This window comes from Malurus melanocephalus, unplaced genomic scaffold, assembly GCF_030028575.1.
Source record: "Malurus melanocephalus ecotype Western Australia unplaced genomic scaffold, MMel_1.1 scaffold_115, whole genome shotgun sequence".
NCBI classification, from domain to species: Eukaryota; Metazoa; Chordata; class Aves; order Passeriformes; family Maluridae; genus Malurus; species Malurus melanocephalus.
Genome location: NW_026623347.1, coordinates 1,431,623 through 1,452,662, shown reverse-complemented (window position 1 = coordinate 1,452,662; position 21,040 = coordinate 1,431,623). Strand labels below are relative to the sequence as shown.

At 39.1% G+C, this 21,040-nt stretch overlaps 1 protein-coding gene across 1 annotated transcript in view; it reads left to right on the top strand.

Annotated features, from left to right (window-relative positions):
- Nucleotides 1–12: 12 nt before the first annotated feature.
- Nucleotides 13–21,040, top strand: part of SDK1 (sidekick cell adhesion molecule 1) — a 375,512-nt gene continuing 354,484 nt past the window's right edge. Inside the window, exon 1 of the mRNA XM_057369831.1 lies at nucleotides 13–1,335. Within this exon, the coding sequence (XP_057225814.1) occupies nucleotides 876–1,335 (460 nt within the window). The 5' untranslated portion in view covers nucleotides 13–875. The remainder of the gene's footprint in view (nucleotides 1,336–21,040) is intronic.

The following is a 21,040-nucleotide window of genomic DNA, read 5'->3' as shown; positions in this document are numbered from 1 at the left end:
GAAGGACCGGGATCCCTGGGCTGCATCAGCACGGAGAGCAGGAGCCCGGCACAGCAGAGCTGGGAGGATTTCACCTTGTTGCTGTTTGTTTCGGGAGATTTTCKCTCCCCCCGCCCCGGACACTGTCCAGCTGAGGCTTTGCTTCCTTGCTGCGTCCACAACCGGCCAGAGAAAAAGCGCTTCCTCTGTTAGAGGTGATTTTTGCCGTGGTCTCCCTGCAAGGAAAGGATCGGCACCAGCCTTCGAGGAGGCAGACAGGATCAACTGAGGTTTTCCTTACCTCCGGCTGAACGTGAGAGTTCAAGTGACACCGGCACTGGCCTGTGGCTGACTGCACAGCGAGCTGGAATCACAGCCAGAGCTGCGCGATTTACCTGCTCGAGGACCCTTCAAACCCTTCTATTGACGGTAGAGATTTGTATCCCAAGGAAAATCGGATTAATATAAACTATGCAGAGCTTTGCGGGGATAGCTGGAGACTACTCTGTCTGCATGGCTAATCTTGAAATTGTCTGAAATAAATCCTTAGCGCAAGGAATAACGAGATACTTTCAATTAGTTTTTCTTTTTCCTTGTCGCCTTCCCCCTCCCAATTTGAACGAGAATTTAACGCTTCCATCGGAGGGTTTTTACATGAGAATGGGACACATGCTGGAGAACTCACCACGCTTGATAAAAMTGACGGGGGTAACAGTTTCCATCACCGTTGCGGTATGAAAGGTTCTCTTTGGATTGTCTGCTGGTGGCTAAGATGGATCAGTTTCTCCCTGTTCCTGTTTGTGATGTGCTGAAGGATCCGGATTTACTGAAATACTGACGCCCGTGAACTTACTCCCTCTCTGCTGAAGGCATCGGATGTGACAGTGCAGAGAAACATGTGTTTCACATTTCTGRCTGATTGTTTTGGTGCAATCAATACCTCCACAAGAAACATTGACTTAGGTGGCGACTGTCATAGCGGGAGGCGCACGGAGTGCTGCTCTCGCCTTGCAGGCGGAGTGAGCACAAATCAAAGAGCCCGCCGATCCTGGGAAGTGGGGGCTTCGCTTCCCCCCAAACCGCGGGGCACCGGCTCCCGACCCTCCACGGAGAGCCCTGCCCGGGGGTGCGGAATGAGCGATGACCAAAGCGCTGTCAGGAGTGGCAGCCAGTCGGATCGGATGGGGATCAGTGARGCAATACCGGTTGAAAGAAAGGTGGATCGCGAAATTATTGCCCGAAGGAATAGCAGGCGAGGCGGAATGATGATAAAGTTAAACTTCTGTTTCATCTTCTGTCGGAGATGGTGGGCGTTTCTGTTGCTTCAGCTCCACATGTTGCAAGCACTGGCACAAGGTAGGGCTAGAGACATTTTTGTTTATAGAAATGCTGCATCTGCCTTCTGAGAGGAAGGGAATCTTGCTCGGGTACAGAGAAACCCTTTTACTTTTATCCTTATCAGAGGTAAACTGCAGAATTGGCACTGAGCTGATTCATGTAGGAATGGTCGTTCCTTACACACAATCGTCTCTTTATGGAGCAGGGATTTGCAAACTGTACCTACGTRTTTCTCTCCCTTTCTAGTCCTATCCTTCCCCTATCCCAACCTCCCACAGAGAATCAAAATCCCTATCAGCACCAAAGCTGCTTTTAAGATTTGCTAAAATGCATCCGTGCTGTTCTTTCMGGCAGCAAAAGAGTTAACTGCTGGTTTTGTGTGTGTGTGTCTCTGTGCCTGTGTGTGTGTGTTTAAAAACACTGTGCTCTGAGATAAGTTATTAGGAGAAGGGGAGTCATAAATCCTCCGACTAGAACTAAACCAGGCATGTAAAAGGAATTCTTTAAACATATGAGCACTATTCTATGTGAACCTCGGTCTCAGCATTGTTCATTTCTTTTGGATTGCCAAGTAACATTTACCCGASACAAAAACTGCAATTGATTCGTATCTGAGCATTTCCACATCAGAGATCCTTGCAGTCAAATGAGTCACTTGTAAACGAAGGGTCAGAGTCGACCAATAGACTTTAAATATCAAGTGTCAGTCACTTTGCATGTAAATTCCCTTCTCAAAAAATTGCCAAATGTAGCCTAATTCTTAATAATCCTTTGACAGAGTAAACAATAAATGGCAGGCAGAAGCATTACAGTTGGCTGCGCCAAATAACACGCTGAACAAACGCAGCTTTCACTTTCTTTGCTGGGTTGAGTTTTATTGCTGTGTGCATTGTCTGGCTGAAGTGGGGTGTGCTGGACAATGCAGAACTGTGTCGTGTGGGRCCAGGAGTTAGTTATTAAAAGCGGAAGTTAATACTCCATGAAGGGGAATGGTCTTTGTGTTTTAGCTCTTYGTTTTCAAGTATTTCATGGGGAACAACGGTGCATTCAGTTTTAATAAGTGGATGGGGCTCGTGTGTTGAGGAAGAGGGGTTGGAAGCCAAGTCTGCTGTAGTTTGTCTGCTCAGGGTTTACTGCTGCATCCTCGGAAAGTTTGGAGCCGCAGGATACAGGAGAGATTTAATCCAGTGTTTTATATGGACTCCACCCTCATAAACCTTTCTCAGTGCTTTGTTTATGCTGTCACTGCTATTCCCAAATTACTTCTGCTGAGGCCTGCAAGCCCTARCAGGGTATTGTTATCCTGAAACAAGCCATACCTGACATAATTATCTCTKCAAATTAAAATTCACGTCACTTTTGGCTCTTTTCTTTCAGTAGCTGTTGTTGATAGGTGCCAATATGATGCTTTATGATGAAAGATAAATGCTGCTGATTCTTGCTGTTTACATTAAAAAAATTAAAATAAAAATAATAAAAGGTAGTTTTAGGTGYCAGTGATTCAGGAATCATTTTAGATGTCATGTAAAGCAGTTTGGCTATGGTTAGTAGTAAACTAGCCATCTCACTGGATTAAGAKGTGAATTGAAACTTTTGTTCACACACAGGAGAGCATAATTTTTCAACAGCACATTTCAGATACTCAGCATTTGCAGCAGTATCAGTTTCAGGTACTGTAGATCTCAGGGAGTTGTGTAGTGCATAAAAACTATCCCAAAGAAAAGTCCTTACACCAAGTTAGTTTTAAGTAACTAACAGTATTTATGGCAGGGAGAGGAAGGGAAGAGAATTAGATACATTGTTTCTGAAAAATATTGGTACAGATAAAGGTACGAAGTCTASAAGACATGAAACAATAGAAGATAAAACAATTATGTAATACAGAAACAAAATGCATTTTAATTTTTACATAAGGCTGAAGATTACAGTTAGTCCTATTAAGAATTATTTGACTGATAAACTGGTGTGGAGGTCTGAAGTAGAGTGCTTTTATTGGGATTTCCCAAAATTTGCATTAATTTATAACTTATGGTTCATTTTGCACTCTGAATTCTGATGGATTCTGAGACATTCGTCATTTTTATGCAAAAATTTACTTTAGAGAGATGACAATTTCTATAAAAGTTCTTCATGAAAATGGAAATGCTGCTAGAGCCAGAGAAGTTTCTAATGGAATGATGTGGTCATATGCATGAGAGAATTACATGACTTCAATCTTTTTATAAGATAAAAAAATGAACATTCTAAATATATGGGCCATGGCTCTTTTGAATGAATTATAATACAATCCTATAACCAGCTAATGTTTCTGTAATAACAATTCCAGCTTTACAGACACAAGAAGTATTTCAGGCACACTGAAATGCAGGTTCTTCATTCATAGGAAACAGATCAGGTAAAGTTGTTGAGATCAGGTATCTTATACTAGAAGGTGAAAGGAAGAAATGAGTTTCTGCCTGCAACAGGTTGGTTGAGTATTCTCTAAGCTTGAATGATCATCCATTTGAGAGCTGATCTAGTGGTGAACCATAGACAAAACCACTTGTAAATTCATTTTATGTTTAGCTCTTCAGCTATTCTGTCTTCTTCTGTAGTTGCATTACATATTTCAATATAAAATATTTTTGATTAATTTTTCCTTTTTAAAGTGAGTTTAATCAGTCTGAAATGTACAGTGGGTTGTTGTCATGAGTAATCAAGGATTCTCTTCAAACCTTGGTGGTGTCAGGGCGGACCTTCTCAAAGTGGGAGTGACTTTCTGGGTACAGAAGACAAAGGTTGTGGCCAGTTCCAGGCTGGGAATGGTGCTGCACTCCTGTAATGGACAGGATCTGCTCAGGGCCCTCTCAAAGTGGGGGTGTGCCAGAAAATTAACCTSTAAGAGTCCCCAAACTGTTGCACATTCCTTTGTTTACTCAGCTCCTTATGCCTGCTGGCCTCTGCCACCAGCCCTCTTTTTGTGGCATTTTTGTTAAATGCGAGTATGAGATGCTCGTTAGCCTCAAGTCATCGTGTGTCATCAAATAGTGATGAGATGCTAATTGATAATCACTATAATTATCAAATTAGAATTTGTGAGGTGATGGTAGGAGTGAATCATTTGGCCCCATGTACTTAGAGGAACATCCTCCTGCAGAGACGTCTGGCTCAGGGGTCTGCATGCCCAGGCAGAGTCCTGGGAATACACAGAGCTCCTGCAGGATTGGAATTTATTCGTTATGTATGAGATTAACAAACACTGATGCCTACTGAGGTACAAAATGTTTACTAAACTACCAGAATATTTGTATAGAAATAGAAAAATTCTGCTTATTTAAATAGGTTGGAAGTTGCTAGAGGCTACTCTACATGCATCTTAATGGATTTAAGTACCTTCCCAATGTCTCTCTTTTGTTGAGGAATGAAAGAATACTTTGAAAATATATTTCTTCGGATTGATGGCTGTTGTTCAGAAAGATTTTAAAATAGATAAAAGCAGTGCAAAGCTTTAAGCTTCTCCAGCAGGAGCCTGGTATCTTTAAATATTAAGAAAGGGAAGCTTGTCTGATTTTTCKTAGTTTTATAGCAATGGAAGTGTAATCTTTTTATGCTACTTAATCAAATCTGTATTCAGATTTTTACAAATACCTGARTATACATTTAAGGTGGTATTGATATGTATTATGCTTTGAAATAAGCCATGACSCAGTAGATAGATGAAAATGTTTCTGGGGCCCAAGTTTCTTAATTGAAATATTTGATCTGGTGTATAAATATGCTGAGTGTAAGGAGCATTTTCAAGCAAATTTCAAACTGCATTAGGTGCAGAGATGATAAACAACTTGCATAGAGTATTTGGTTGTTAGAAGGATGGAGAGATGGTGAAATGTCACGGCAATACTTACTGGAGAGTGAAAAAGATTCTCAATTTAATGTAGAAGGGAGCATTTCTAATTCTGAAAGAGTTTGTTACCATTTTTTGGAAACTCAAGATTTTGTATTRGGCTTGCCTTCTGTGTTTCTTTTCTTTAGATGAGCACTTTAAGTATGTGCTAGTTTTTAAACAGTTGATTTTTTTGTGTATATAATTATAATAATTAAACAATTGATTTGAAGGAGTAGATCCAGGCCTAGTGTAAATAGGACTGGGGTGGAGACAGTCAGCGTTTTCTGTGGCCAGATCAGGCGACTTCTCACTCTCTCTGCTGTGGTAACTCYTGGTTGGCTTTATGTTTGTGTTTTGCTGGAAAAGTACTTATTCTCTAGGCTTCTTCCAACAACTTCAAAGAGCTGTGAACACATATCTATTAACATTTCAAGTGCAGTGTTTTCAGATGATTCCTTGAGAGTGTCTGATGGCCCTGTTAGAGCTGAAGGGGGACCACAAGTGCTTGGTGTTKATCATGGTAGTGTTCATGCACTGCCAGGAGATGCTTAGGCCAGGAATGACCTGGGTGTGGACAGAGGCTGTGGCAGTTCTGCTCTGTGGCTCTCACCTCACTTAAGAAGAACAGAAGGCAAATCCATGCCTTGTAGTTCTTGAAAGGTTGTTCTGGAAGGTTCTGCCATGTCTGTACATAGTCATGTATTTTGAATAACAAAGGCAAATGTCTARTATTTTAAAGATTGCTTTTAATACMCAAAAMCAATCTCMAAGTGAATTATWAGGAAGCTATTAAGTGAAGGGATTGGGCTTCTGTATGTGTCAGAGGGATTTTTATATGATCTTCCTGTTCTTACCACCATACATGTACAAGTCTGGAGCACATTCTTGACTCAAAGAAAAGATTTCCATSCATTTATCAACTTTCTGTACAGCTATACCTGAACATCACTTTCTGGATGGACTGGTTATTTAACTCGGACCTTTTTGCTGTAATGAATCTCYGGGCTGACTAGAGGCAATTAGATCCCTCATGGAGCAAAATCTTGTTCATGCTGAGTTCATCACAGAAATAGGCATTTCCTCCTCCTTCTGCATATCTACATACATAATATGTATTTAAATAGCTTTTAAGGAACAAATTGATGATTTGTTGACATTTTCAAGATTGTGTTTTCTTGAAGTTAAAACATATGAAATAGAACAATTTTCATAAGATTTGTGCAGAGATTATAAAATGCCAGAAGGTACCTTTGCATCTTTAATATAATTTCTTYATGTATGTGCATTAAGATTAACTTTAAATTGATACCTATTATTTTCCTGTCTGCATAGTCAGAACTGAGACTGAGTGCTGCCCACTGATCCGTTTTTCAGTATTTTGTTTTCTTGTCAGTGCATGGCTCCATCTTTCAATTACTTGAGATCTTTTAAATTCAGCACAAGAAGACTTTTGTGTGAATCAAAGAAAGAACTGTTAGCAGCCATASTGTGGCATTGGATTATGCTACTTATAGTTATTACAGCTGGAAAGCAAGTAATTGGTGAGATTTGGGTTCTATTTCTGACTATCAAGTGAGTATTTTCYAGCGAATAAAGACTCTTCACTGCACGTGCCTCAAAGATGACCCTTCATAATCCATRTAACTCATGCAGAACAAAAATGTAACTTAGTGGAAAGGACTGTGAGCAAAGAAGTTGGGGCTTCTGAAGCTGGGGTTTCTGCCCATGGAGTAAAGTAAACTTCCCAGTTCCTTTCCAGACCTTTGCAGACATGGCCTTTGGAATGCCACAGCCCTGGAAGGCTCTGTAGGAATTAGTTCATGTAGCACCTGCAGGTTTGAGTTCAAAGGGTGGCATGGCTGAAAAGGGAAGAATCTTTTTATTTAAAGTGATACCAACTTCATTGCTTTAAACGTAAATGACTGGGGTGTGTAGGATCTGCTCATGGCACAGATTCTTGGCTTCTAGATACACATACTTATATATAATATTTTAGATATTATAATATCTAATAATATTTTAGATTTTTTTTTCTATAAACATCTTTCAATCACTTTCTTCCTCAGTTGGGTGGAGTCTTCCCAAGCTGAGTTTCTAAGGTAGATGCTAAATTTAAGTAATAAGAAAATTCCCCTTAATCCCCTCAATTCTGTAGGCTGATGACAGGAATAATACTTTTTTCTTAAAAACAAAGAATGGACTTTGCAACTTTAGTTGAAAATTCCACCCAGTATTACTTTTTAATGTCTGTATCTAATGCACAGATTCAGTAGGTAAAACAGGGTGATGTGAGCTCCAACAACTCTGATTAAAGMAAGTCTTTAACACCTCTTAATGCAAAATATGGAAGTGGATTGTACAATCTTACGTCACACCATTCAGATGACTTTTGAAGTGTCATTTTTGTAAACAATAAAGCATTAGAGCTTCTTATGCAGATAACAAGATTCTCTAATCCTGTTTTTCTCATTTCCATGCTCTATTGCAGCAGCCTGAAGAGCAAGTTGATTCTGGTAGATAAATCAATGTCCCTTAGGTCTCTTTAAACCACTTTATGGTCTTTTAAGCCCTAAGCCGTATATTTTTCCTAATAAACTCCTTAGTCTAACATGTTACCTAAAAAATAATTTGTTGGGTATAGCCCTCTTGGACCAGATAGTAGAGAATAATGATAACATAGCTCCAGTATGTGTTGCCAGAAGGGTCCCACRTTGATTCCAGAATGAAATTGAAGTTTGTAACTCATTATTACATAAAGAATCAGAAGATCTGGTAGACACGGCTTTTATCTTTGGGTTCATATTTGTCAAATTTTGTGTATTTATTAGCAAATAATGTTGTGGCTTTGATAGGTGGTTTTGGCATTGAGTTCATAGGAAGTCAGCTCAGTAGCAATGTTATTTTTTAAGGGAAGGTGCTAAGGGAATAATGGAGCTATAGTGCAAATATATCAAATGTTTAAGATACCTAGAAGAAAAACTATTTTGTTAAACTAGTGCTATTTGCTCACCTAACATTTGTGTTAAATACAGACTCAGTCRTTGCAGTCTTCCTTGTGCTCTGGAGAATAAATGTCCCTTGTTTCTTATTTCTTATCTTTCAAGAAGTGCAGGGGCCATTCATGGCTAAATAATTCTGAAGTAACTAAATTGTATATGATTATTGGAAAAGAAATATATGGTGCTGTGCCATACCTGCAGTTCAAAGATAATACATTTATTGTAACATGGAACACATTGCTGGAGTGTTGAAGCATTTGGAAGGAGGCRATGGGAATTCTCCATCAGTATTTCTAAATGTGTGTACTGATAAGTGTAATTTTAAGCCCTCTTGAATCTGTAGAAGAGCTAGAGCAAACTTTTCTCTCAGATTTGTTCATGACTGTTTCCTTTCCTTCCCTTCAGGATCAAGAGGTTGAATTTCTACCTATCATGTGAATGTAACATTTGCAAACCTGCACCTTTGTTCTTTCTTCCTGCTGTCCCTGTCATAGAGGAGAAACTCATTGACACTTCTGTTTTATGCTATGATTCATAAAAAACCCTTTCACAGCAGCTTTGCTGATAATGCCCTGGAWATACTGCCCATGGTGAAGGCAGTCCTGTTGTTTGTGTGTACATCCATCCGWGTGTCTCAGTCTTGCCCTCTGTTGTCTTTATCCTTTTGTCTCAGCTGACAGAGCCTCTACCCCAACRTGTTTCTGCTCTCTGATTAGTGCTCCTCCGTGCTGTTGTCATCCAAGTAATGCCTCCTGCTAGGGACAGGCTGAGGAGGGAGCTTAAACCCTCTGATTCTGCATGAGAAATGTGGAACAGATCCCRCCGTGATCCTCTAACTGGGCACAGAGTGCCTTTTCTAGGACACTTGCATTGTGTTAAGCAGGGCTTTTATTGTGCTGGAGGCCTKGTTGAGGGCAGATGAGCAGGAAGATTGTTTAATGGTAGATTATCCCAGCATTTTTTAAAATGTTAGATAAGGCTAAGAGGCAAGAGATCAAGAGCAGTAACTCCTGTGTTTCACCTTTTGCTATTCTTATTGCCATGAAGACATGAGATTTGTTTTTGAAGATGGAGTAATTGATATTAAAAACCATTTTATTGCGTCTTCAAACACCTGATTTTAAGATAAATACWATCAACTAATTCCCAATTTCTCTTTCAAATTTCTTTTTTTTTCAACAAACATAACTCTTTACTTGTGAACAACATCAGATGTGTCTTAAATGAAGAAAAATATATGGATTCTTGTTAAATTAGTTTCCTGCATTGGCATGTGCAAGCATAATTTTCTAAAATGCTGTATTTTAACTAGAAAGAATATCACCTTCTTCCTCTCTTRAACTTATTTTATTGAGGTTCTGTGTTGTCTTCTCTCTTGGAGCTACTATGCAAGAATCTTTGCTTTTTAGCACTAATGAGAGGTTGTTCTGGGCTTTTTTTCCCYCCTCCTGAAAAGAATACATATTTTATATAGTAACTTCATAAAATTAGTAGACTGAGAGAAGGTGTTTCCTGTTCACAGAGCCTAATCATGCTAGCACTCATTATCCATAGAACAAGGCTAAAATTTCACTTTTAGGTATTTTGTTTCATGGAAATGGAAGAATAGGTCAATTGCCTCCAGCTTAATTCAATTACAAGATAGGCCAATGATGCTATTGCTTAACAAAATCATCAACAGAAAAATTTCAAGTGACTCTCAAGATAAACCTCCCATTTATACACAAGTTTGAAGCAGCAGTGAATAACAGAGCAAGATTTGTACTTTGTAAACTTCTTTGAAGCTGTTTCTGTAGTACCATCTTCATTTCAAGTTTTTCTATGCGAGTGTTGATAGCAATCTTACTCAGCTTTAATTAATTATATATGATTTATTATTAGCATTTAATGGGTCAAATATTTAGGCATATTTTTCTGAATCTTCAGTTGAGAATTGTGAGTCAATGGCACTCATGTCAAACTCAGAATTTTAAGTGCTGGCAATTCAACGTTACATTCACTATGTAAATGCATCATAATTAAAATGAAGCCTTGTCAGTCCCATTCAGGTTTCTTTTGAGTATAATTTTCATCTTTTATATACTAATGTAGTTCTGTCTTCTGCTACCCAAAACCTGAATAAGACTTATTTACSGTGTTCTGGTGTCAGTAAAAACCTGCAGTATTAACTGTTGTGCCTGTTTAAACTCAGAGTGAAAATCTCATTGGTTCTGTTACAAAAATACAGGTGAAATCTAAATTTTTTTTTTATATATTTTTCAAATTGTTGTCATSCAGTATATAAAAAATAGTGGAGCAGCCACTTAGAAAAGGCAAGATGGTTCTGCAATTGGACCGTCCTGATCCCGTGGGCAGAGATGGACACTTTTCATTCTTACTATGTAACCAGTGAAGTCAAAGTTTGTGTGTAGTATATAAAAAATGAGGTGCTGAGTAATTTTGGATTTTCATACTTAACATCTGAACAAATGTTCTTGAATGAAATAACAAATCTTGAAAGAATTCTTAGTGCTCTAAGTGCCTTTCTATGGAGCTGCAGTATATTATAAACACTGATAAACCAASTCCTGTGCAAATGTTCACTAGAGTRGAGTAAGCGCTAGCTGTCACTTTATTAAAACTAATGGCATAATTACTCATGTTTGCTTGAAATTCATTGCAGCGTGAAGTGATTAGGCATTGGTGCTTTGGTAAATTATGGCAYATTGCACATTTTTTATAACCAATTAGTGAGTGTTGGTGTTGGGCACGTGCAGTGCACCCAGTTGTCACTCATTTCATTAACACCCCGATCTGTGGGGTTATTACAGGGACTTCTTTTGGAACTTTTAACATGGGACAAAGCCAGTGGAGATTATGTATGTGTGTGTGTGTGTGTGTGTGTATATATATATATATATATATATATATATATATATATATATATAAGCTGTATGAAGCTCAGGAAAGACAGCAAAGAAGTACAAGGAAAGATACCAAGATACAAGTCAGTGAAGTTCTGAAGATATGACTGAAAAGCTCTCCAAACCAGTACGAGAGTTGACAGATACAGCTTTCTCATAATTCAGTCAAATCTTACATTCTGAGTGAAAGGCACATGTCGACTTCATACATATTTGCAGCTCTCAGTCACTTTTCCAGACCTCCAGCAGTCTCAGCTGTCTCAAAATTCTGGAGAAATGGCTACATGCTGAAAAAACTGTGTGTTTGCCTGCTTGTTTAGATGCTRCATCAAGGCAAATAGAACACCAGACACATCTATTCAGAGCTTGTGTAGTAAGTTGGCAGTAGAATGTACTGTATGAAGTACAGTACATATGAAGAACTGTCTGTAGTGATTGATATATTGAGGGGTTTTGAAGTCTTCAGTGTGTTCAAGGCTTCTGAAGTCCCATTTCTGATGTTGGTCAGAAGTTCTTTCACTGTTCAGATTTTTATAGATAGAGTATTTTTGTGATTTAGATGCATATATTGCTGAATTTCAGATTTCTAAGTGTCATTTAGTGTTTGTGGCTTGTTATGGTTCAAGTCCAGCTGGCAACCGAGTACCACAAAGCCACTCATTTCCTCACCCACCAGAGGGATGGGGAAGAGGAYTGGAAGAGTAAAAATGAGAAGRCTCGTGGGTTGAGATAAAGACATTTTACTAGGTCAAGCAAAAGCTGTGTGTGCAAACAAAGGAACCCAAGGTGTCCTTTCACCTTGTCCCCTCAGCAGGCAGGTGCTCAGCCATCCCCGGGACAGCAGAGCTCATTAACAGTGATTAACGATGGCTTGGGAAGACAAACATCATTCCAAACATCCCCCATTCCTCCTTCTTCCCCCAGCTTTATGTGCTGAGCATGACACCAGATGGTCTGCAATATCCCTGGGGTCAGCTGTCCYRGCTYTGTCCATCCCAATCCCTTGGACACCCCAGCCTCCTCGCTGGCAGGGTGCTGACAAGCACAAAAGGTCTTCACTCTGTGCAAGTGCTGCTCAGCAATAACAAAATCATCTCTGTGTTATCAAGAATTTTTTTTTTTCAGCACAAATCCAAAATGCATCCCTCTACCAGCTACTGTGAGGAAAATTGACTCATCCCCGKCTCAAACCAGCAAATGACTGCATCTGTAAATGCATTTCCATTTTGTACCGTGTATATTGACTGAGAGAAACTGTATGAAATGGCATGATCTTAAATGGAGATCTCGAATCTCATAAATCTGCATTGTGAAATGTAATCGTGTTAGAGGCAGAACACTTGTGGTTTTTCAATTACTTAGGGGTGCTTTTTCATATCACTGTGCGCGAAGCAGTTCTGTCAGAAACAAAGAGTTCAGAGCTTTCAGACATACCRTCTTTGAAGAAACAGCTAAAGGCAACAGGTTTCAAGCTCTTTGAAGCCTTTTCTCTTTGAGTCCTTGTTAAAGGATGGTCTGTCATAACTACTGGTCACTTACTAAGTCTGCTTTTAAATTTGTTGGAAAACACATGAAGTGCATTATTACATACTCCARTAGCAYAGAAAGGTTTTATATTTTTCCTTAMATWGTGCAGATTTGTATTTTATGACTTGCAAAAGTTAATTGCAGTGAACCCTTTTTGTAGGAGCAGATGAATTACCATCTCAACTAATACAAGAAAGGAAGGTTAAGATCTGTATTACTTAGTTGAACATGGTAACTATAATGTAATACTAATGTCTTAATGTGATATACAAAAGTAGGTGATTTTATTTTATCTGTAGAGCTTACGTGTTGGAAACATTCTCTGACATTGTGATTTATACTTTGAACTGGTTTGAAGGCTTATAGGCTTTAAGCATTTGTGTTCCTGTTACAAGATTCTTTATAGTTTTCCTTTGGACATTTAAGAGCTTCAGATGGGATGGCTTTAAAACTTGTTTGGTAGAAGAATTAATGTATTCAGTGGGGTTTATTAGTAAATGTTACTGAAGTTGCTCCGATTCATTCCAAAGAAGCTCTTTAGAGTCAATGTGTAAATAGCTCTCTTCTTCCTGTCACTCTGATCTAATATGTTTTGCACTTAAGCAAACCTAGGGGATTCTGTGTGTGAAAAAGGAGGTGTTTCTACAAGTTTCAGGAACTGAAAAATCAGTCTGGCCCCTCACTCAGATTGGTAATGGAAGTAATACATTTTCCAGGTAAAAAGTTAGTTGAAATGTGAGGATTTGATGATTAAATACTTGACTTTTGAGGTATATAGCTTTTCTAGCAGTTCTCAATAAAGACARAGAGTCCCATATTTTGGTTTCAGTTTTAGTTTTGTACATTACTTTTTTGTTGCTTTTTTGGATTGTTTTTTTTTTTCCTGTCATAATCTGGTTCTGTATAACAGGCTTAAGAAAATAAACAGAATCAGGTTGTTGAAAAGATCAAAACCACGACAAGTTTTTTAAACAGAAATTTTGTTTGAACCAGGGAAAGACAAGACATGAGACGATATCTTCGTATGTATAAGTAAGCAAAAAAAATGTASTGCATTTTGATTAATGTTGCTTATCAAGTTGCACAGAGCAGTGTGATGGCTCCTCCAGTTAGTAAAAGACAGCCATAACCATCAATCTGCTACTGAAGTATGTGTGAGCTATTTAATAAAATTAGATATTTTTTCCAAGTCTTAAATCTTAGCAGTTGTTTACGAAGGTGCTGCAGACAGAAACAGCAGTACTAAATTGTGGGTTGCAKTTGACTGTACTTGGTTATTCCAAATGTGTAGATCCACTAATCTCAAGAAGGCAGTATTTATTCTGAGCCCTGGCCTTTCCTTTAACTAGATCCAAAGGAAAGACAGGTGTTCTCAGTAAGACAAATATTTAGCGTTATCCAGCTTTTAGGTATTTCACAGTCCAGAATAATGCATGTAAATGAAAATAATTTCTTCTAGTTACCATGATTTTAAAAATCATGGATAGAAGTCAAGATATTTCATCATGGATCTTTTTTCTTTCTGTAGAAACTTCTTCCTGTAAGAACAAGCATTCCATATTTCTAGAGCTTTCCTTTACCCCTGCTCCCTTTTTATTTTTTTGCCTGCCTTTGATTAAGTTTTTTGTGCTGTAGGGTTGTTTTTTAGTTGATTTCTTTTGTAGCAAGTGCAGGGACTTCGGTGAGCAGAACAGTGTGGGAGAAAACAGAGATAGTGCATAAATGGCTTTTTCCACAGTGGAAGATGAAGGATCTTCMTTGAGTTCTTACCTATAAATTCCTGATACCATCCACCTGGGCAGAGAATAGAATATGTAACTCTCAGCTGTGAGGTACAGGGGAAGAAAGTTCAAAAGGAGGAGCAGTTAAAAGCTGAGGGCTCTTGCTGAGGGTTYTCTCAGAGCAGATCTCTGGGGGCTGTGGAGGGCAGAGCTCTGCTCTGATCCTGAGGCCTTTGCAGTTGTCTCTCTCACCCTGGAGCATCTCGGGTGAGAAGTCTGACCTGTTTATCTCAGTCAACATGGAATCTTTGGGATTGCATGGAAGCCACAAGTTTCTGCACATCAAACAAGCATTAGTGTTGTCACACTTTGAAATGGCACATCCAAAACCAATTTTAACATGATACCTACTTACCACAGACCACCTCCTGGGTGGATCCCCTCTTCTTAACACTTCCAGTTTATAACACTGCAGGTAGAAGTGTTTGACTTGTCTGCAGTGGTCAGAATGGCAGAGGAATTCTTCATTGTTTCTCTTCTATAGTGTCTGGATCACTATTTGACCATCTTGGATCCCATTTGTTCCTCATGCATCATCTGGAGAATTGTTTATGAAGTTCTGAACAATTAAACTRTGCAAACTCATTCAAGGCAAAATAATTGGAGCAAGTGCTGGTGGAGCACTTGCACAATGTCAATATTGCATTGATATTGCAAATATCATTCGTTCATTCACTTTTTGTATCTGTTTGACAGCATGACATAATTTAAGAGAAGAAAAATAGATTTTAATTAGCATATTTCTGTATTACTGAACAGCTAATTAGGGAAATTAAAGTACTTTCTCTGCTATGAATAGTACGTTAAAAGAACTGTGCAACAAAAATACTCTTGTAGCTGTACTGCTGACTTCCTGGAAAGTACCCATTTAATTCTATTACAGATTATTAGTGGTGCATCATAAAGTGAGAGTGCTCTCAGTTGAAGTGAATTATAAAGACAGGAGAACCAAACCTTTGAATATGGTTTGATCAGAGTTTACTAGAGACGTTTTAATATTGACTAGTTAATAGAGCAGTGCTAATGATATAAAAATCTGRTACTTGGGGCTTTAGGTTTTTAAAATTAATGCCACAGTAATGGGGAAAATCAGCCTCATCATCCAAGGGAGTTTTAAAATTCTTTTTTGCAGTGTTTTTTATTATTAATCGAAAGTTATTTTTAATCAGTTTCCACATTTTGAAAACTTTTTCTGAGAATTGCAGCTAGTATCCAAGATGCTCAAACAGTGATCAAGACACTATAGAAGAGAAATGATGAAGCATTCCTCTTCCACTCTGACCACAGTAATCAAGACAAACACTTCTACATTTCATTTGTTCTACAACAAATCATTTTCCTACTAGGCAAAATACATAGAGTTTTCTCGGGTATTCTAGGAAGAATTTCTTCCCTGGAAGGGAGGTTAAACACTGGGAGGGGCTGCCCAGGGAGGGGTGGAGTTGCTGTCCCTGGAGGTGTTTCAGAAGCGATGGTGGCACTTGGTGCCATSTCTGGTTGATGGTGGTGATGATCAGTCAGCACTTGCACTCAGTGATCTTGGAGGCTTTCCCCACCTCTCTGTTTCTATGATTTCATTTTGATACTGACATTAAATTAGGTTTGCAGAATGATGCATTAACAACAGAAGGAATATCATAAAACTGGTGAGGGGTATATTGAAGTTCATGTTAGTCCCTCAGCTTTGCAGAGAAACACATCTCTGGGAGGCAGACAAATATTATTCTGGCTTTGTTGCTGCTTTGAGAGTTAATGACCATAATAACGATAAGCGTATCTTGCTAATTGTCCACTAGTTTTGGTTTTAATAACATTTTAATTTGCATATTGGTCGTCTGCTGAAAACACATGGTGTTAATTGTTCATCTGCAATCAGCATGGCTTTTCACATTTTTGAATGAGCTTTAAAAAGTTTAAGAAGTGCTGGTTTAAAAAGTTTGGCTAAATGAATTGAGATAGAAATGTGAAAAAGTAGGCTCGTGTCAAAAATACTGGGTTTTATTTAGAAAAGAGTTCTGTGTTCAGTTCTATGTTCAGTCTTGCACGAAATGATTTTAATCTTGGAATGTTTTGGGCCATTATGACCATTACCAAATTGACTGACTTCTGTGTTTTATCTTGGACAAAACGGATTATTGTTTAGAGCCTAGAATTACAGTTTGAAAAGATAAATTATTGATTGTTGGCATTTTGCACAATATCAGATACTACTCTCTCTAAGATCTTTCCTAGAGGATGGGATCTAATTTCTTTGATCTTGTAAAAGTGAAGTAGTAAAGCACACTTTAGGTTGATTTGGGGAAAAAATGCTTTTACAAATAAAAATATGTTTTCATATTTGCATTATTTAAAATGCATTTTTTTGTCTTATAAATATGCTAATCTTTATAAGCTGCTTCTGGTGTGACATATGGTTTGTAATTTTCAGTTCTTTGACATCAAACTAGTTAYTATTACATAAAAAATGTACAATTGGCAGGGAAAATTAGGATGTTCAATGGCACCATAGTTAGAAGACTTTTGAGAARTATCTGGGGTATTTATCTGTGTTATAAGCAGACAGCTGTTTGAAGAGGTCTTGGAGGTTCTGTTAATTGTGCGTTTGTTCCTTTACAGACAGCACTTCTTTCGGGCTTGTCTGATGGAAAAACTGCAGATAAAGACTTGTGAATAAAAGAGCAAAGCTCAGTTTAACATATGTTAGTATTTTAAGTGGTTTTATATGTAAAAGAGGGTATTTAGCTTAGAAATAATTAAGATTATTTTCTGAGGGGAATGGARCAGTGTCAGGAAAGAAAAAATCACAAAACAAGTTTAAAAGATTGATTGAAATGACCCCTTAATCTATCAGCCAGGACTCAGTCACAAATATTGTGTTAGGAAACAAAGGAAAATTAAACGATAAATTCAAATTCTGTMGGTTTTTACTATTATGGAGCCAATGAATGAAAACTTGAACTAAGTGAATTAAAAAAGCAGGAGRAAAGGAAGTTACTTTTTCCATCATGCTGCKGTTCATATGGAAGRAGWCTTGTCTMTTTTTTCCCCTTTTTTGAAATTTARTCTATTAAAACTGTTGATCTCCCTCTGTTCCCCATTTTACAGGGCTGTGCAGAGATAATTTTTGAATTGAGAAGCTGTCTTGGGTAACTTGGAATAACCTGTCAGTAATGGTGCAGAGTTTAATTGTGAAGCTCCATCATTTTGTCCCTACCCTCTGGATCATGTGTACMATTTGAAATATTTCAGCCACCCTTACATCTTGGCTTTTCCACTCCTTGTTGAAAACATCTGCTGAGAATTTCAAGTGCTCTGAAATTCAGAGCTCACTGCTCAGCTCTTCTCAAGTGACAGTGAAGCCGGGTTTGTGATTTGAACTGCCTCAAGCAGATGTCAGAGAGTTGGGTAGAGCATAGACCCATTTTTTTAGATCTTAAATGGTAGAATATGTTAAAAAGAGTTGCTTTTACTGGTGTTTTCTGTTCAGCTTAGAAGCAATTAATTGTTGCTACATGTACACTTCTGCCTTTTCTTACAAATGTTTTTCTCCACCTTAGCAACAAGAGAGGTACTTGCTAAGCCAGGGCAAGACWGCTACAGGCAGTTTGACCTGACTCATGGTGTGAGAGGGTTCTTTGCTAGAAATTGATACTGATGAACATTTCCAAGCATGAATTCATTATTTTTGGGTTTGCAAGGCTGGTTTGATTATGGTTTTCATTTAGCTAAGTCCCATCCTCAAATCATTGAGCAATGATTTCATACAATTTTATTAAAATGAATGAAATGAATATTCTCTTCATTGGCCAAATTCAGTATGGTACTTCAGCAAAAGCTTAATTTCAGCTACATGAGAAGTGATATTATTGATAAGTCAAGCATGCTTTACCCTAGTGAATTATATCATCATTTGTATGAAAAAACCCTCTCAGTCATTTGAGGTCTTTCATAATGAAAATTTTCTGTAAATTATTCTTCATAAATGAAAAATGTCCTACTGGTCTTGCTTGGCTTTGTTTGCTCTAGATTTTTTTTTTTGTTTTGTTTTTTGAGACTTTGGAGTGGGGTGCCGAATTTCTTGTACTTTTGGGCCACTAGTTCAATATTTATACAAAAACTATTAGGGGGATCACTGAAGTTTTGTCACGTGTTTTGGCCCTGTAGTCAGGGCATCTTTTTTTTCTGTACTAACATCTCTAGTCTTGTTTTGACTGGACCCAAAGTGCTGTGCATTTTGTAAGGTAGAACCTTCAGGTGGTCAGAATTAGCAGCTGTCTGGAGTAATTCTGCGTGGACGAACAGACTGTGAGGTGTGGCTGTGGCCCACCTGCCATCTTTGCCTCTCTCAGTGCACAMAAAGCTCAGGTTTGACCCTGTCAGGCCTTGGGGACATTAGGGCACAATTTCCCTGTCCTGGGATCGCACTTAGCTCTTGGTTTGCTGTCGCTTTGGGAACAGCCAGCCCTGGCTGCTGCTGGACACCACAACCCTGTGATAAGAGATTTCCTCAGYGCTGGCAGCCAGAGCTCCCATTGTTGTCCTTTTCCATCAGTGGCAGGAACAGCAAACAAAGCTCTCAGGCTCAGCTACAGTTTCCTGGCACCAGCACACCTTCCACACCTGCCTCTGAGGCCCTTCCCTTGCTTGAATCTCCCTCTTCCAGTCTCATTCTCCCCCACCATCGCCATAAGGCTGTGAGCTTTTTTGTCATCATCTGCTGCTTCATGGCTGAATTAAATATGTTTAATTTTGAGTGTGTTTTYAAAAGATAAATTAACTAAAACASAATGATGCARATGCTGCAAATCAGTGACTCAAGARGAAAGCAGGGGGGCTGGAAGGRGATTCAGAGGTTCAACAGTATATTCTCCTGGGCTATGGCAGGATCAATYATACCTACACAATTCCTGTCAGATATTTATTTAATCTGTTTTCTAAGCACTTCAGTAAGGGAGATTCCAGAGATTCCATTGTCAATCTGTTCAGTATTTAACTATCCGAGCTGTAAAAACCAAATTTCCTTGAGTTCACAGTCTAATTGCTTTTGCTGCTACCAGTACTCCAGATTGCWAAAGTAGATGGTATTTTGGACACCTGCTATCCATAATCCTTTTCTGTTTCATGGGTTTGATGAGCCTATGCTGCTCGCATTGCAATTTGAAAAGAACGGAACTGAGCTGTCCTTTGTTAGTGATATAAACAGATATCCAAATTATGTCCTCAGGAGATTACTCAGCCAAGTTTTGGGAAACTGCTTGGAAAGTCATAAGAGAGCTGAGGAAGAATTTGCACTTAGGACCTTCATTTGAAAAAAAAAAACCAAACAAAAACCCACAACAAAGACATCCACAAGAAAGCAACCCTCTGTAGGCACTGGCACTCTCACAGCCTACAGTCAGGAGTGATGGTGGAGTTATGCTCCTTTCAGGCTTGATTCTCTCCAGTCTGGTGAGCTCTTGGTATATTCTCATGCTGAATCAGTCACCTTTTAGGGATGTCTAATGAGAATTCTTTAGATCTGAACTCATTTGGTAAGTCAGACCCCCACAGCATTCCCCTCAGTATAAATTCCTTAGGACTGCTCAGCTGGGGAGGAAACACAATTAACTTATTTCTTAAGATAAAACTGAGACGTGGAAATTCAGTTTTCAGAGACTAAAGTCCAGCTTCCTTCTTGCTTCATAGCAGTTCCATTAAGTGTTGCTTTTGCAGGACTGAATGTTTGCAGGTCAGTTACAAAGGAACTGTAGAGAACATGGGARATTTCAGAGTTTAAGGAAATATTACCTGTGGCTCAAGCAAAATGCCATTGTTTTGTTAATTAGACTTGTAGGGCTTAAGTTTTTCCCCCAAGGAAATGCCAAAGTTCTTTAATTTGGAAGAAGAGTGCTTGGATGAGCTTAGCTGTAGGGAGGAGGAGGAATTTTTACTGGGGGAGGAAAAAAAGGTGTTGGAGTGGGGTTTAAAAAGAAATTGAAATGGAGCAAAAGAAAAGAGCAGGAGGGTAAGATTTTAGAAGAGGATTTTTTTTTTTTTTTTGTTTAAATAGAAGCTCATCCTTTTGCCAAATAAAGCTCTTTGGAGAAGGACCAGAAACTGCATTTCAGGACAGGCCAGGAGGTCAGAGACCTCAGGTGTGAAGTTTGGGAACATGAATTCTCAYAAACACTCAAAAATAGAAGGAAACCTCAGGGCAACTGACAACTGGAAGRTAATTTTTTTATTGTCATCCTTCATCGTGTAACTTCTTTTCAACTGTGAAGTTATTTTATGGCTCTGGTCTCAAATCTCCTAGAGCTAATAAGCTGCCTATCAGACTGGAAGTGTGGAAAACAATGGTGTCAAAGGATCTGCAGCCCTGGGTGTCCTGAGCCACCCGCGGGGCGATGGGGCTCTGTCACCCACGGAGCTGCTGCAGCGACCGGGAAGCTTTGAAACAGCCACAAGAAGATGAAGAGCCAGTGCTGGGGCATCCCCGGGTGMAGGCAGCCCGAAGGCCGTTCAAACGGAGCGCGGCGAGGCGGGGACGCGCCGGGTGTCCCGGGGGACGCGCCCGGAGCGCGGGGGCTGCGCGGCCCCGGCGGCACCGCCAGAGGGAGCCAGAGGGCGGCGCAGGCAGCGCGGGAGGGGGGGAGCGACCCCCGGGAG